The sequence below is a fragment of the Crocuta crocuta genome, unplaced genomic scaffold, assembly GCF_008692635.1.
Source record: "Crocuta crocuta isolate KB4526 unplaced genomic scaffold, BGI_CrCroc_1.0 scaffold85, whole genome shotgun sequence".
NCBI classification, from domain to species: Eukaryota; Metazoa; Chordata; class Mammalia; order Carnivora; family Hyaenidae; genus Crocuta; species Crocuta crocuta.
The window spans coordinates 3,385,112-3,403,743 of record NW_027530620.1 but is presented as its reverse complement, the minus strand read 5'-3'; the positions used below and the strand labels follow the sequence as shown (position 1 = coordinate 3,403,743).

The 18,632-nt window shown below is 41.6% G+C and overlaps 1 protein-coding gene across 5 annotated transcripts in view; it reads right to left on the bottom strand.

Moving 5' to 3' along the window:
- Positions 1 to 18,632, bottom strand: part of NFIA (nuclear factor I A) — a 366,351-nt gene that overhangs the window by 27,846 nt on the left and 319,873 nt on the right. For 3 of the 5 annotated variants that reach the window (XM_077768077.1, XM_077768078.1, XM_077768082.1), the window contains one exon: positions 10,545 to 10,636. The exons of the other annotated variants lie outside the window; for them this stretch is intronic. In XM_077768077.1, coding sequence (XP_077624203.1) covers positions 10,545 to 10,636 — 92 coding nt within the window. The remainder of the gene's footprint in view (positions 1 to 10,544; positions 10,637 to 18,632) is intronic. 5 annotated transcript variants of the gene reach the window in all.

Below are 18,632 nucleotides of genomic sequence, written 5' to 3'. Positions count from 1 at the left end.
CTACTGGCCTTGAAACTGTATGTCAGTGGGACCTTCAAGGTCTCAGGCTCATTAGAAAGCCTGGGAAAGCCTGTGTCCGAAAGGAACCCCTCCTAAATGTGAAAGGCTATTCTTTAGAGCTCAGAAACCCTGGTAAAGCAAATTCCTGGGGCATGGGAGTTTTCGCGTGCAGCAGCTTTGGGGAAAGGGGGCAAACCACCTGTATTGCCTTCTCTCCTCACAGTTTGCGAAGCGGGGCCAATCAACTCATTTTCCTGTTCTCTGAACTCTGTTGATTCAAGCTCAGCAAAACCAGGCTCTTTTCTTTTGCAAAGGAAGCATCTGGTTCCAAGTCATAAAAGGGAAACCCAGAACCTATTGGTGACCGTTGGATAAGCACCTGGGAGGGCACACAGAGGGCACTGTTTCACACAGTTCCCTTGCAATGACAAAGGCACATGCCCTCCAACCCAGCCTTTGCAGCATTCTAGTTTACCGGGAGAAAGCTGACCCAGCCCGTGGGAGCTGGTCTGCACAAAACTCAAATGTCTGCATGAATCCGGGACTCAGACAGAGGGCTAATATGACATGATCACTTCTCTCTCTCTCTCCCTCCCTCCCTCTCTCTCTCTCACACACACACACACACACACACACACACTTACACAATATGTATGTTTCTTAGACACATATGGAGCTAGTATAGAGGAAAGGCACTGTGAAAAGAAAGACAGGCCATCAAGAGGTGAAGGGAGTCAAGTGCAACAACAGGACTTAAAAGCACACGAAACCTAGCAGAGAGTGGGAAAGGGGAATATGTCAAATACTGTTAACAGTTCACCTATTATTGATGGCAGTTTTGTTCAGGGAGGACAATGTAACCAGCCCACAGCAATAGATCACAATTTTAGCCAATCAAGGTAATTCTGTGCTGGCTTTCCCAGCATTTTTTGCCGCTAACGATTAAAAGGGAATCCAATTTTGGTCAGACCTTAACAGAAATCTGCTAACAGGAAACAGGGGAGGAGTATGGCAGGACCTTTGTTTCCCTGATAAAAGAGGAATAGTGGAGTAGGTTATGGGCATGATGTCTGGAGCTGCAGCAGCCATTCTGCAACTAGAGGCACCAGTCATGAGGATGAATGGACAACATGCTGAGGATGGTAGAGCAGAATCTCTGACAGAGCATGGGCTCCTACTGGCATCGTATAGCAGATGAAATAAGGCCATCAACCACTCAGATTTCATGTCAGGAAAATAACTCTAATTGGCTTACGGCACACTCAACTGGGGTTTCTTCTGTGAGCTAGAGGATACTGCCTTCATTTCAAGATGAACGTGTTGAATTTTAATGGATAATGTCCAAGATCATGCTGATGAATGGCACAGCCAGGATGTGAAAACAGGTCTCTCCTGCTCTTTGATTCGTGGTTTTTTCCCCCCCCCCCCCCCCACAATGAAATTAGGCCATGAGTCCCAAATATGTTTCTTTTAGTATCCTGGAATGTCTGCTGATCACAAGCATCATTATCAAGAACCATCTAAAGGCTGGGAATTTTGACAGCAATTCTGCAATCAAAACTAGGGTTTCCTGGCTTTGTTGCAAGGCTCTTATCAAACTCAGATCTCGCTCTTCTCAATTCTCTGCACAAATTCTCACCTTCTGTTTTCAAGCTTTCTGCCCACTTCATTTTTTGGCCCCCCTTTCCCCACAGTCCCAAGGGCTTGTGGGATACCAGATTTTTTACCCTTCTTCTTCCGTAAAATCGAATTATTTCCTATGCAGGCACCCTCTTACCTTCCCCTTCTCCATGGCCACTGATCTTATTTTAATACTGAGAAGAGGCAAGTGAGGAAGGAGCCAATATTTATTGAGCACCTATTGTGTGCCAAATCCCAAGCAGGCACCTAATTCCTGCAATAATTATCCATTTGCTTTAACTAAGAAGCTTCCCCAAATCTTTCTGGAGCAAGGCAAAAACCAACCAAACAAACAAGACTAACACCACACTAAAACGTGGAGTTAAAAGTAACGGGGTTACGGAATATAAGAATGGAGGGAGAAAAGGAGACCAGTACCCAGAGCTGATGTCCTTCCTTTGTCCAAAAGTGAAGTGCGTGGCTGAGGACATCTCAAATGTGCTGCTAAATTAAAAACTGAAAGACAAGCGTTCTGCTTATTGGAAAGTGTATCTTAATAGTGTCGCACAGCCTGTCGGTGAGTTAGCTGCCAAGTGTACATGAAGAGAACGTACAGGTTTGGTGCGGGGGATGGGAAGCTGGGAGGATTCACTCCAGCCCACAGTAGTACGGAGGCACGGGAAGCGCACTGCATGAGTAACTCATCCTGGTGACGTGTTGTTTACTACTCAACACCTTCGACTGCAACTGAGAACATAAGAGACGAAATGACCCGGCACTGCCTTTCCCTTCAGGATCTGGGCAGGGGCGGGGTGTATATTCCCTTCTGCCAGTTTTTACCGCCCTCAGAGACAGAGTTTCCTCTTGGGGAGTCTCTTCTTTCTTAGGGCACAGTTTAGCTGAAGAGGAGAAATGGTGTGCAGAAGAGGAACAGACGTGCCCAATTACCAGGCTTTTGAGGTGCCTTTGGGGCAGACGCTCGATGGAGGGATCCGTGGGGTTATAATCTTTAGGGGAGGGGTTGTCCTAATTTGCTAGATGGTTGCTTTAAATCCCAGAGTTTGACAGGTAAGTTCTGGCCATATCCACATAGCAGGACATGAGAGGTACTGAAATGTTCACCCGAGGCCTTGCCTGGTGGTGCACGCTGAAGGGAACCTGGGCTTTAGAATCAAAAGTGGGTTTGTGTCCCCGCTCTACTGACCCCTGGCTATGTGATTCACTTCCTCAGCAAAGTCACTTCTTCTCTTTAAACCTCAGTTTTTAAATCTGTATAATGGGGATAGCAACAATAATGGTTCTGCCTACTTAATGGGTTGCTCTTGAGATCAAATGAGGAAATACTTTGTAATCCAGGAAATACCATTTAACTATGAGTTATCAACTAAACAATAAAAGCTATCGTTTGTTGAATGCTTAATTGGAGTTGGGCATTTGCTTTCTCTACACCAAAGAACCTAAGACTTAAAACAACCATTGGAGATTATATAATCACCATTCTCCAGTTAATACACCAGACTAGGAAAACTTGAATTACCAAGAAAAAAGAAAACAAATAACAAAAAATGAAAACATATACTGCTTCTAAGGGATGGAATAAAGCTCTGCCCAAGTTTTGAAAAGGAAGCCCACAGTCTCAGCTGCTGTGGCATCTGGTCTCTGGGCGGAGGCTAGCTGTTCTCACAGATGTGGACTAACATCATTAGGAAAGGTCTTTTTCCCAGACAGGATGAGAGAATGAGCCTAGTCTTATTTTACACATGCACGAACTCATAGGAAACTGGTCTTCAGAAAGACCGAGTGAGGCATCAGTCCTCTCCCACGGGGCCCAATTTCTAGGCTTCTGATTCCTTGATGTAGGAGGATGAGTCCATCTCAGACCATCTTAAAGAGAAAATGGTGAGTAGGTAACATTTCACTACCAACCGTTAAGCATGCAGATGGCATTTGGGGACGAGAAGTCTGAGAGACAAACTGGTTCAAATCCTGGCTACCTCATTTGCCAGGGACAAATGTACTCTTCTGAAACTTCAGTCTCCTCATCTGGAAAATGGGGATAACAGCACCAATCTCAGACGACTCTGAGTCCGGTGGCAAGTTCAGGTTCAGAAGCTGGCCCACGTGGGTACTTAAGACAGAGTACTGACTTGACCAATAAGACTTCTTCACTTTTTCTAAAGTCAGAAGCAAATGAAATTCTGTCATTGTATGGGCTTGTAACCGAAATGCTCAAATCCAATTCTAACTAGAAAGGGGAAGATACTTTTTTCCCCCTCTTAGTTTCTTGCCTTTGCAACTCTCCAGCTGCTTGCTCCCTGAACTTCTGGGGGACCTCGCCTCCTACAGGCAGGCAGCACAGGGCAGGATGCGGAGGAGACAGAGAAGGCTTCGGCTAATCTGAGTGCAATCTCAGGTGACCTTGGTGCCCTGGGCGAGGACATTACATAAGGAGGGGGAGTTTCTTGGAAATGAGCGGTGAGGGGGCTACAGGACATGACTGCATAGCTGCTTGGTCAAGAGAAGACAGAACTCAACAAACATGTGGCTCTTCATAGGATGGGCGAAATAAAGCCTTATCTACCGCTCATGGATAAATGGGCAAAAATTAAAGGTAGGGGAAAAAATGGTAAATTTACATGAAAGCTAGAACCATATCATCAGACCAAAGTTAGACACGGACAGAAAAATGGATTAGGCTCTCTGCCCCCTTCTACTTTTTGGAACATTCTTAAACTGTGGTCTCAAAGCCTCTTAGGCAAATTAGGCAAATCCCATTGTAACTGCTGCATTATTAATGTGGTTGTTATTACTATTATTATTATTATTTTAAATGTTTATTCATTTTTGAGAGGGAGAGGGGTAGAGAGAGGGAGACAGAGGATCTGAAGCAGGCTCTGCACAGACAGCAATAAGCCCGATGTGGGGTTCGAACTCATGAACCATAATATTATGACCTGAGCTGAAGTAGGACGCTCAACCCTGGGCGCCACCCTGGCGCCCCGCTATTACTGTTTTTTTAAAAACATCTGTGTCTTGTACTGGTCTTTGAAAGACTTGAGGAGACTACAGTCTGTAGGTGTTGGGAATATTATAAGAAATGATGAGTAAGCAAAGAAAGGAACTTTTGAAGAGTTTTGTAGATTGCCTATACTTCGGTTTTTCAAGCAGAGCTTCAGGACTATGACACAGGACGGCAACAGATCGAAATGCTCTCTGTATTCACTGCTCCCCACACTCCTTGTGCATCCCCATCAAAGGCACACAATGGGTGACAATGCCCATAGTTTAGCCATNGTGTGGCTCGCGCATACATTTGTAAATTTCATGAAGCAAAGGCAGTCACGTCACTCTGCTGGCAAGCCGGGCAGCTAAATGATTTATTAAGCAAAGGTTACAGCATCTGTGCCTTTTTGTCAACAAATCAGGCCCGTGCCATGCCAAGCGGTTCTTCTAATAACCCAAATGGTAATTTGGTTTTAAATAGCATTTCAGATACCACAATTCTGTTGATGCAGAACAGTGATAGATTTGGGTGGCAGGGAAGAAATGCCTGTTTTTAATATTGTTTGCACTCATTTTTCATTTTAAAGAATTAGTCCTCATTGGAGTTTTGCAGGTTAAGCATTTTATTTGAACATTCTGATTAAACTAGAACCTGAATCAAAATGAGTTCTTTGCTCAGTCCTTCTGTGTGGGAATTGGTATTTCTATTTATTACCTGATGATGAAATATTAACTTTTTTTCTCTAAATAAATGCCTCCTCTTAATGGCTCTTGTTTTCAGGGATCAGATTAAATTATGGGATGCAATTGAAATGGCCATTGGCTTTCTGCTATTTGAGATGAGAGCCTGTTCTCTATTATATTATATCATTCAGTGGGCGTGCAGGGGGACATTGATAGTGTCCAAAGTGAAGTAAAAACTCTGTGCCCCAGAGACTTCTCTATACATTAATATCAACTGTGCCTAGGACACATCTGAAAAATAAGAGATTTGGGGCAGGACCAAGTGGTCATGGTTTCTCAAAACAGATGGATGTTCTGAAAGCTGTAGGGAAGTGGCCACCCCCTGTTTTAATGAGTTATGAAATGGAGGGTGCAGGGGCATATGAGGCAAATAATGATAGTAGCAGACGTAGCACACAAGTGGGACAAAAGAAAGGGACAGATAACTTGGCAGGAATGTTCAGATGCAGCCACCAGCTGTGGTGAAACGCACAACGCAACTGCAAGGCGGTTTGAAAGAAAACTAGCTCAAGGCAAGGCTAAAAAGAAGGCAATTCCATCGCAGTGAAGGGAGGAATTCTCTGGAGGGAAAAAAAAAACAGACTGGAAGGGAAGGAGGAGAAAAAATGGCTTTCAATTATCCACGTTATCTTTCCCTACCAATCATTACAGATGATGAATTGGTGCAATAAAAGCCAATATTCAATTTTTCCAATTTACATGGAAAGAGGGCCATAATATATTGTTAAAGGGAAGAAACAGCAGGTTATCAAACAGTGTATATGATATGATCTCATTTTTGCAATATACTCGTATGCATAGCAACAGTCTGGATGGATTTATATGGAAATGTTAACAGTAGGGCTACAAGTGATTTTTATTATTTTTCCCATCTGTATTTTCCACAATTAACATGTATCATGGCTGTCATAAGAGAATGCCATTATTTTTAAAATTCCTTATGAATCATGTAGATTCAGAAATATATGCTGACTACCCACTATGTGCTGGGCATGAGAATCAGTACTTTGAGAGAGGTCAGCACACAGTTACAGTGGATTTTGCTGATAAACTGCCTACTTCTCCTGTTTGCTTTACAGAATTTCATGTTCTTAAGAGGTGAAAGGGCCATCAGATTTTATTGAACGATCACATTTTAAAAGTTGTGGTGAAACACACAAAACATAAACTGGACCATCTCAACCATTTTTAAGTGGCCGGTTCAGTGGTATTCAGTACAGTCACAGTGCTGTGCGGCCGTCACCACCAACCATCGCCAGAACTCTTTTCTTCGTCTTGCAAAACTGAAACTCCATACCCTTTAGATAACGACTCTCCACCCTGCCATCCTCCCACGCCGCGGCCACCATTCTGCTTTCTCTCTCTATGAATCTGACTACTTCAGGGACCTCACATACATGGGATCATATAGTATTTGTCCTTTTAGTACTGGCATCTCTCACTTAGCATGATACCCTGTGTAGTGTACTGCAGAATTTCCTTCATGTTTAAGGCCAAATAACACATATGGTACCACATTAAAATGGTATATACACAACAAAATGTATATGCCACATTTCATTTATCCCATGTATCTGTCGATGGAGACCCGGGCTGCTTCCACTTTCTGGCTGTTGTGAATAATGCTAAGTACGTGGGCAAACCAATACCTCTTCAAGACCTTGCTTTCAATCTCTTGGGTAATATACTGATGATTAGATTGTAATGCAGTCTCAGGGTTAAAAGCAGGGAGCATGCCGTAGTATTCCCGAGGGCTGAGCATCAGTCCGTGTTGACTACCTGCAAGGAAGGCAGCTCACTAGCCCGAGAGGCCATGAAACATGGTGGTTAGAGAACACGGGCCTTGCAGTTGAGCAAAGTGGGTACAAATTCTTCTTTCACTTCGCACTGGCTTATGGCCGTGGGAAAATGAGCAATCTCTTTAGGTCTCAGTTTCCACATCTAGAGTAGAGATAGTTATAGCTACTCTACTGGGGTGGCTGTAAAGATTAGTTGGGAAATGTACCTAAGGTACTTAGTACACAGAAAACGCTCAATGAAAAGAAGCTATATAGAATTAAAGAATGCTTTTTAAAAAGTTTTTCTTTTAAATTTATTTTGAGAGAGAGAGAGAGAGAGCGAGAGCTGGGGAGGGGCAGAGAAAGAGAGGGAGAGAGAATCCCAAGCACTGTCAGCATAGAGTCTGACAGGTTCAGACTCACAAACGGCGAGTTCATGACCTGAGCCAAAACCAAGAGTTAGATGCTTAACCGACTGAGCCATCCAGGCGCTCAAGAATACTTTTTTTTATAAAGAAAGTTCTTATAAACTGAAAGCTGCCTATTTAAAATGTCTGTGCAGTAATTCAAGTTCTATCTGCTACAAAACAACAGAGACCATATCGAATCTGTCTCCTATGGGTCAACGCTTCAGTTATTTGAAGAGATTTCCATTGAGAACTGGTCTTTTGGAGAAAGGGACACCCTCTGACTTTGCATTTGTTCATGCCTTTGTGTGTAGGTTACCTCTTCTGCATTTGTAAAGCTCAAGTACCTGCTTGGGTGACCCTTCATTTTATTTCTCAGAAGGTAGAAAGCAAAATGTCATCTCCCCAGAAAACTTTTCTATAATTCAATTAATACACATTTCATGCCTCATCAGTCAAAGTATCAAATGTAGAAAAAAATGCAAGGTTGTGTAGAAAATTACTAATCTGCAGGCCATGTTCAAATTAAGTGTCAAAAAATTCCTGTGAAAAAAGAAAAACCAAACCCTCTTCTGAACTAATGTCTTCTCAAAAATGAGATTTTTTTTTTTTTAAAGAATAGGACCATTTTTATCTATATCTATATATGTCTAACACTTTAAATGGTTCTGGAAAGTAGTTCCTTTTTATTTTTTTTTTAAAGAGTTAACATATACTCCTTAAAATTAAAAGATTTTTAGGATGGGGGCGCCTGGGTGGCTCAGTCGGTTAAGTGTCTGTCCGACTCTTGGTTTTGGCTCAGGTCATGATCTCACAGTTTGTGAGTCTGAGCTCTGCATCGGGCTTTGCATTGACAGCTAGGAACCTGTTTGGGATTCTTTCCCCTTCTCTCTGCCCCTCCCCTGCTTGCTCTCTCTCTCTCTCTCAAAATAAATACATAATAAAAAATATTTTGAGCATACAATCTGTCCCTGAAGATGTACACACACACACACACACACACACACACACACACACACACACACACATTTTTTAAAAATGACAACTCCATTAGTAGTTTCCCGTAAGACAACTGGGGATGGCTTTCTGCAAGACAAATGTGGCAGGTGTAACTGTGATAAGAAACATTTAAGCTGTTGTCCCTATGATGCCAAATATTTAACAGAAACCAAAAAATTTCAGTTCCAGATGCCAAAATTGGGTCTAAATGACATCATTCATCCAGATGCGTGGAGAATCTGGATTTTTAAGAATTGAATTTTTGTGGTCAACATCACGAAGACTCAGTTTCTGGATTAAATAAGGCATTTGTGAAACAAAGCCGTTCTGGAATATAACACGTTTTGATTACAGAGAAACAAATTGAAAGGAACACAGGGTACCATTTCAGTGCTATGAATCACAGACTGTATAAAAAATACTATGTAAAGTACAAACAGGACATTTCCAAATTGCATTTTTGAGGTTCTTAATGAGGCAACCCAAGCACACTGGTGCTTCGAGAATAGAATCCTTCAATATAGAGCCACTGTCCCCGGTTCTCCCCCCCACTGAACACCTGGGCCAAAAGTACAAAATGAAATTTTAACGCAGTTGAAGTAATCGTTCAACTTCCAATTCACCAGTTAAGCATTTGAAGGTATGGGGAAAATACACAACAAACTGGAACAGTGCTACGGAAGGTCCAGAGGAGGTGTTAATCGCAGAAGCCAAGGATATGTCTGCTTCAGGGGGAACAGCAGAAGTGGGAAATTCAAGAGTTAACCTGCTGCCTCCCCTCTGTGCTCTCCGTCTCCTCCCAGCTGCCCGTTCTGAGGCTGTACTTTCTGTGACCCTGCTTCGGCGTAAGGAAGGCTTCAGATGCAATGCAGTTTCACCTGCACTGTCAACGCAGCAATAAACTAAAATCCTTTACAGAGCGAGCAAATGGACCCAGGAAGGCAAATCTATCCCGTTGATAAGCATCTGGTCATATTCTTATAAACAAAGATGAGTAGTTGCAAATTTGGCATCTGGAGATTACACACCGAGGCACATGCACAAAACATCCCAGGGAATTTTTTCAAACAACGTGCAGAGAACCTCACAAAGAATGTACTTTATGTCAGTTATGATAGTATATAGTTCCATTACAATTAGGAAATCAGAGAGTAGTTCCTTTCCACACGCGAATCTAATTCTATTTCATAAACTTCAAATATGTCTACATCCACTACCTTTGAACTCCAAAGTCTCTCACTGTTTCTTAGTGAACAGCGGCCATTTCAAAACTTTTCAAAAGGATTTCTTCTCCTTGACCTATACTAGCACCAAACACAAGTGTCTAACTGAAAAACACACTCTGGATGTCGTAGTACACTCTTTTCTCAGTCACCTACCTCAAAATATGACCTTATATTCACATACGTCCCCCCCACCCCGCTGCACCTTGCTCCCTACTGGCCAGCGTAACCAGTAACAAACACCACCTTATTTCTGCACCAACACCAGCAACTTACTAGGACTCATAAACCCTTTCTTTTCTTTTTATTTTCAGAAAGTTTGCCAGGTTCCTGGGGACCCTGTAATGAATATAGAAGAGTGGCTGGTTCCCCCGTTCCCTGGATGCACTCTGATTTTACCCGCAACCAGATTTTATGTTTCCAGGTAGGGGCATCTGCTTGCACGTAGAGAGACCTGAATTCCTAGACAAGGAAACACACACTATCTACAACCGGGAAACCTTTCTCACCAGGGCAGGAGGAGTCCTGGCACAGAAGCCTTCCTCTCCTACCCCCTCAATACGAGAAACAAAAAATCGCAGACAGCGTTTTCCACGATTTCTGAGAACACAGGGAAATGTGGCTGTAGGGCCAGGAAGGTGGGGGTCAGGAGGAAAGGGGACCGAACAGGGGCTGGGAAAATGCAGCCTGTTGTGCCAAAAGACAAATTACAATGCACCTGATGAATAAAACAAGCTGCACCACATACAGAAAAGATGAGAGCGGCCCACCTGTGTCTGTTGAGGGATATTTACAAAGCTTGGATCCCGTGGTCCAACACTGACGAATCGGTTTGCGGGGGAGGTGCTGGGTGTCGAGTAGGCTGTGAAGGGAAGGGACACATGCGTTCAGGAAGCAGCACGAGATTGCACACACAAACAACACCAAAACACACAGTCTCCGAGCCTACGCAGCTGATTAACAAGGAAATGTGCAAACACTGTAGCTAGCAAAGGGATCTGGCTAGCAAGGGCATCATAGACAGTCATAAAAGGGCAGGGGTGCTGGCTTCTAAAGACTGTTGGAATAAAACGATGTCAAATTGGTGCTCAGATGAGTTCTTTTTCCCTTCCATCATACAAATTAGAACATGCAGGACATTTGCAAAGTATACTTTCTGAGTTAAACATGAGCACTGGGGGCAGAAAGAGATATCCCAGTCCTTACAGCACAGGGAGAAAGAAATTAGGTAGAAAGGGGAAGGAAAGCAGTTCATTTTACAACCTTGCATTTCACACTATTCCATTCCCCCCAAATCTTGAGACATTCCTGTGCCTCTATAGCTAAATACTGAAGAGAAGTCTTTACAGAAGGGATTAATCGGTTCTCCAGAAAGGAGGTGGAAAACCATTTAGAACCAACAGAGTGTCTAGAATCTCTATGGTGCATGAAATGTGTTTAAAATATTAACATCTGGGAGTGCCTGGGTGGCTCAGTCAGTTAAGCATCTGACTTTGGCTCAGGTCATGATCTCACAGTTCGTGGGTCTGAGCCCCACATTGGGCTCTGTGTTGACAGCTCAGAGCCTGGAACCTGCTTTTGATTCTGTGTCTCCCTCTCTCTCTGCCCACCCCCACGTGTGCGCGTGTGCGGGCGCGCAGTGTCTCTCTCTCAAATACAAATAAGTATTTAAAAAATATTAACATTTTTAATCCTCCGATCCTAGAACTTCTCTGTTAAGGCACAAACTATCAAGATCCCAGGTAAACCAAGCTATCACCTACAACCACACTTCAGTTTCCTATCTTTTCACATTACATTAAAGTTTTGTTGTTGTTTTTTATATATACAGTACTGTATAGATATATTTTGGGTTTTATATTTATATTTAAGAGCTTCATTCTAGTTTAGTGAGAAAAAAATTCAGTGGCTTTGGTGTTTCATTGGCTTATAAATCCAAATGTGCATTTGGTCTTTTGGTGTCCTGCAATGCACTTCTTTACCGCAAACTCCCAATATTTATTCACATTCTTTCTTTGTACTAGAACTCTTAGATAGACTCTTGCTTAATTTCAAATTTCTTAGCAATGTTTGTAAAAGGGCCCAAATTTTTCAGACTAACTCTGGACACACACGATCTAGGAGATGAAAAGGATCTGAAATTTTTAAAAACACAGATAACTGAGGGAATCATACCGAATTTGTTTGCCAGATTTCTTTTTTCCTTTTTGGCATCTATCATCTGCTTTTTTTTTTTCTTTTTTGGATTTTCTGTTTTACAGAAAACTGCTCAGACTGCTTGTTTCCTTTGTTAAGCACACCTAAAGACAAAATTTCTACCAATTTGGACCAAGTCTTGTTGGTCATCTTTGGTAAGAGCTAAGTCACTCACACAGATCTGTGATGGTCACATGGTGTGGCTGTGTTAAACCAGCATGGGACAGAGGATGGACATGAGTATCCTCTGACATCCAGTAATAAGAAAGTTTTGTTGTATTTTAGAAGGATTTGTCCAGTAATAGCTCTATTCAAAACAATCTAGATCTCTGATGAGTTGTACTGTCTAGCCATGTGAGTCTACTGATTTCCCCCCCACACCTACCCCTCCCCGAGCCCATCCAATGTGAGACTAAATTGAACAGACTGGAGAAATACCTCTCTATGTAGCCACTCTGTATATGCCTCTCACTCACCGGTATGGCAGAAATTTAAGTTTTTAGAAGTTCGGTAAAAGACTTTTTGTGAATTGCTTTATTCAGCCTATTGCTTTGCTTTGAGATGGTTTAAGAGGTCTCCATAGAAAGTTATTATTGGAAATGATGGACTCTAATAACCTGGTAGTGAATTTACCTGCTTCCAGTGCATAAAGAGGATATGGAAGAGAGGAGGAAGCTAGCAGATGAAATAACCTGTCACACCTCTCCGTGGCTGGGGGCCGGGGAGAAAGTGTTTCTTTCACACATGAATAGATAGGTAGGTTGAGAAGGAACAATAAAGGCATGAGGAGCATGCAGTGCTGAGACTAAGTGATTGATGACAGATGGAGAGCTCTGAGTCCTAGAGCACTGTGTGGGCGGCCCTGCACTGGTCATCACAGACACACCGGCAGGGTTTCCTATGATGTTTTTGCCACACTGGTGACTTCAGAAATAAGCACGCTGATGATCCCAGGATTCATGGCCTTTTTTTTTTTTTTGGATTTCTCCTTCTGTGACGATAGTTCTCCAATGACCATAGCAAGTTTACTAAACCTGGAAAGGCTCGCACTCCATTCTCTTCTCTATTGTTTGCCAGACCTAAATTTTGCCATTTGGAAGGTTTAGTGTACAAATAATTTAGCCACTCAAAACTGCTTTGAGGCTAACAACTGGCTATTTTTAATTCTTCAGGCATAGAGGCAAACTTTGCATTCTCAATTTCAAAATATCCCAGGAGGCCTTTAACGCTTTCATAGGCATCCTAAAACTGCTTCAAAATTTAGTCTGGTCTTTAAAACAAGAGCAACAGTGAGAGGGGTGGTAGGGTATTAGAAGAAGAAGAAGAAGGAGGAGGAGGAGGAGGAGAAGGAGAAGGAGAAGGAGAAGAAGAAGAAGAAGAAGAGGAGGAAGAGGAAGAGGAAAAGAGCAAGAGGAAGGAGAAAAAGAAGAATGAAAAGGGGAAAAAAGGATATTACAGATACAAAAACTTGTGAATCTCTGAGTACCCAAGTCATCAAATGGAAGAAATGGTGCTCAGGGAAATTTAGTCTATAGAAATGTAGCTTGTGAGAAAACTCAAGGACATAGGGAAAACAAGGAAAGGAAGAAAGTCTGACTCATCTTCCATTATGGGAGTTACAATAGCCAGCGTGTTCACCTATAACAGGATGTAGTTCCAGAAACGAGGTGATATTAGTGACATTTGATTTTTCCAAAGAAAAAGTGGAATAAGGGAGTTATACCATTGAACAAAAACCTCAATTGCAACTTTTTATTAAAACAACCACATATACCATAGCGAATCAATTATACACGCACATTTAAGAGCTTTCAACATGAATATAAAATCAAGGAAAGGGGGTAATGTGGTAATTAATTATATACAACTGTATTTACTATGCTATTATATCACATTCATATCTTTCTTAATTATAATTCTGGTGTTACTTACAGCAGCAATAATCAAATGCTGCAGGAAGAGCTTCAGGAAATCATGAAATCCAGAAAATAATTTTCTGGGAAGATTATTATAGGCATTTCTTTCTTTCTTTTTTTTTTTTTTTTGAGGATTCTGGAAGGAAGATTTAGGGGCACTTGACGATTTTCTGATAAAATCAACAGGGAAATCAAGTTGCTTACATAATCTCATTGTAAAAGTCCTCAGGACAAACAGGGCTATTAGAAATCAAATTATTGATTATTTGGCTGCTTCTGAAGCAGAAGCTTTGTGGGTACTTTGTTGTTGTTTTCGCTTTTTTTTTTTTTCAGCAGTCATCTTACACATGAGCAATATCATCATGGACTATTTTCCTAATGCTATGAATGAACATTCCTATTAGAAGCTTTTACCATTTGCACTAATCTGATCATATTTTTCCTCTTTCTACTGTATTTCTTGCCATTGTCCAATAGCCTTACTTTGGCCTTAGCCATAGTGATAAGTATCAAAATCCTAGATCAGAATTTGATTCCATATCCAGAAAATCCCATTCTTCTGTGTTACCCACTTACCATATGCATTGCTAATCACATAATCCTTCACTTAGGCAGTGCAAATCCTGTCTCACTATGGTCAGTTGGAGGGATGGCTCAAGAATAGTTCTTTCTTGATAAGCAATACTTTTATAGTCTCTGAGGATGCCGGGATCTCTCTCTAGCAGGGAATATGAGGTGGGCACGAAGGCATGGGCAGGACAGTGGTAGAGACTGCCCATTAGATCTGCTCTTTACCACTGTGCCGGTGGGTGTTGCCCGGGAGAACTTAGCCTCTTTGTCTTCAGAAATGATGTAACTGACCACCTGCAAGCCTAACAGAATTCCTACTTTTGTTGTTCCCAAGGTGTAAGGCTTTGTTTTGTTTTGTTTCTTTTTCTCGATAAGAAGACATAAGGGATGTGTCCGGATAAAGAAATTGTGATATTTCCTCGTAAATCCATTATGAGTCTGAAATAGCCTTCACCTATAAAATCACATCTGACCACGGTGTTAACAAGGTGGTCAAACTGTTTTGAACAAAGATGCTTGGAGCGTTCCTTGTTTTTGGGAGAACAAAAATATGACCGAAGAAAAAGATATTAAGATACTGAAATATCTGTACCACTGTCAGTTGTTGTTTCCTTAAGTTAAAAACTGTATCATTAAAATCACCCAAATCTGACAACTAGAAAATTAAAAGGAGGCAGACAGAATCAAGGTCTCGTTCAAATTTAGCAACCATTAAAATATGTGTAATCACTGAAAGGGCAAAAAGGGAGAACACTTAGACAGATGTCTTTGCGGGGAGTGAGGGTAAAGGGAGAGCTGCTTTTTGGATGAAGCCCCTCCAGGGCTCCCACAGGGAGGGAGTGCCCACAAGGAGACTGAGGGGCTGATTCACCTCTAGCTGAACTGCCTGCGGGGAGTGATGGCCAGCCCCTTGCCCTGGCTACCCGGAAGTGACACAGTTTGGCAGGCTGGCGGAAAAGAAAATCTAAGAGACCTGGCGAGCTTTGAGGTTCTGCGTTTACTTCCACACACAGGAAGCAATGAAGTCCCCTCAACCCTGGCAGCCTGGCCTCCAAACTGACGCGAAGTTTGTAGAGAGAGCTGGGATCTGCTTCATCAGACTCCAACTCCCCAGAAGGAGTGAACATCCCCTTCTTCATTCCCTTAAACTCCACCGAGTCTAACCTCTGGAGTGCATCAAAGAGAGATACTTTAATATATTTAAACATTCATATTCACTCTCTCTCTCCATCTGTCTGTCTCTCTGTCTCTTTATCTCTCATGAACACTTGCTCGGTGCCAGGCTCTGTACTGAGCACTATGGGAAAGCCGAAGGTGAGCGAGACACGCTGCTATCCTAGAAATGCTAGTGTCTAGTGGTGACAGAGGAGTGTAGGAGATGAAAACACGGCATTAAAGGTGATATAAATAAAAATCTGTGAGGTGTTAAAGGATAGAAAAGGGACACGTAGCAGGAGAACGGGAAAAACTGTACAGAGGAAACGGGGATGGCTTTTGCGACACGCTGTAAAAGACGGCGTCGGCTGACAGGTTCAGAGGGATCCGGGGTCACAAAGGAAGCAGCAGAGGAGCGGAGGCAGGGATCCGGGGCATCAATCACAGAGGGAAAGGAGAAAAGACAGGAGACTGCAAACCACGCTTTGCCATACAGCTCGGGAAGGTAAAATGTTCAGAACGAGGGACTGAATTGTTTGAAAAGGGAGGGGAAAATGTCTACTGAAATTATTTTTCTTCTAAGAAGAAGAGATAATTCGTAACATGAACAAAGTTATCAGATTCCCTTTCTGAACACCACTAAGATTGCGAGAGCTCCCCATACTCTAAGCCCTTCCCTTCGTATCTCAAATATTAATAGGCACGTCACATGTTCCCTTGTTTTCAGAAACTCAGACACACTCATGTGTGGGGATTTCCCTCCAAAAACTACCTAGTCAAAAATTCAGTTTCATGGACTTTAGTGTGATTCTACCACCTGCCCCGGAATGTGCTAGTTATTGGACAGAGGCAATCAAAGCAAGTTCAGGAACGCAGACTTCAAAAGATCCCTGTGTATTCAAGTTGCAATTTTATTAAATGTTTATCAGTGACACCTCACGGTGAAGAAAAAGTGCACAAGACCGCATTCAGTGGCAAACCTGAAACTGTGAGATGCTTAACTACCTAATTGAAACAGTTTCTAGAATCTTAACTGCACTATTACATTATTTAAAAAAATGAGAAGACCCGTGAGAAAACTTTCATTTCTTTAAAAAAAAAAAAAAGCAGTAACTATCAGGAAATAGATTGGCTAATTTCTAAATGAAACCCATTATAGTTGAACTCATTTAGGAACTTGAACAGCACTATTTCTTGCAAGGTCACAAAGAAATGCCGGAGAATATTGGAGTGTTTTTCCTTTAAAGAAATCTATTGGTATCGACAACTTTACAGGGCCTGGGTTGGCATTATTCGCATCATTATACAGCCCAGGAAACACATACAGCTTTTCCTACACATGATCCAGTATTCAGAGATTTAGAAATTCCCACATGACTGGCTGGATATTATGGTTGTCATCCAGATGTTTGGAATCTGGGAGATAACCGCACTGAATTTCCATTATTTTGATCACATCTGTGCAGTCAGTTACCTCCTTCTATTATCTCTGTAAATCTTTTGTCTGCACAAGACAAGTTACCAGCAACAACAACAACAAAAAAGACACAGCCCTCAGGGCATGAAATTAAAACCTACTTATTGCTAGTAAATTATTACAGAACAACATACCCATAAGCTTTGTTCCTGAAAAGCTAATGAATTCGAACTTTAATATATTAGCATTACTTAACATGTATGGTAACAATTTGCATGACATGTCTAATGTGCCAGGAGTTCACAAAAATCTTGAGAAGAAGCAATTTAGCCAGATGGTTTTGCTCTGCTGGCATTTCTATTTGTATTAAAGATCCACACAGGGAGGTAGGGGCTCTAGCTATCTCACAATTTGGGGTAAAATATGCAGAAAGGAAAGTATAAGACGATTCATGTGTTCACACGGAGAGAAGGGGATCAGAACATGTAAACCAGAGATGCTTTGACCTTATGCTACCCTAATCTGTGTCACAAGCAGGCACTTCATACTATTTCCTAGATGCAGTCCATTTAAATTGCCTGTAACACTGTTTTTCATAATAGCTGTAAAGGATAAGAACACAGGCTTGTTTCAGTTCATTTAAATTTACTTCTGATGGCTAATCGAAATTCTAAAACTGTCATTTATTTTTACGTGTATGCTGTGTGTTGTCCAATTGAGAGAACATATATATTGATCTGAAGCAACAAATGTATATGAGGAGGCACAGGTGAAAGTTATATTAAATAGCCATAGGGAATAAACTCTGGATTCAGCTGGGGTTTACTAAAAAAAGAAACTTAGATCAATATATTGGATTGCTCCCTTTTGAAAGGCTTTTGCAGCCTTTCCAAAGGCAGTGTGACTCTGGAAACCTACTTCTGGGAATTTATCCTCAACAAATATTTAAAGGTACAGAGAAAGATGTGTGCTCCAAGATGTTCATTACGGTATTACTTACAAAGAAAAACAAACTGGAACCACCTTGTAAGTTAATGCTTCATTTGTATGTTGAAATATTTTGCTGTCATTAAAGACATTTTAAAATGACATCATGACATGTTTAGAATAGAAGATAAAATGAATAAAACCAGTTTACAATATGGCATATATGTAAACACATAGACACATATATGCACACATACACATATCGTGATCACTTATATTTAAAATATACACAGAAAATGACTGGAAAATAGGCAGAGAAAATGATTATCTCTGAAGAATGGGACCGTAAATGATTTTTAAATAACGTCCAGTAATTTTTAATCTTAAATAAACATAAACAGAACCTGAACACCGGGTAACTCTTTTGTTTTTACAGCAGTGCAAGGTAAGTAGAAAATGAATTTTTGAACCAGAAAATCCTGGATTGAACCCATTCAATCTCTTACTTGAAATGTGATCTTGGCAAGCCAATTAACCTCTCTGAGCTCCTACATATAGAGGCTCCAGCATAATACATATCATTTACTCCAGTATGCATGGCCCTTTAAGGCTTCATCTCTCTGTGTATGTCTAATGGGTGACATTTTCTATGGGAACAATTCGGAAAGTAATCCCCA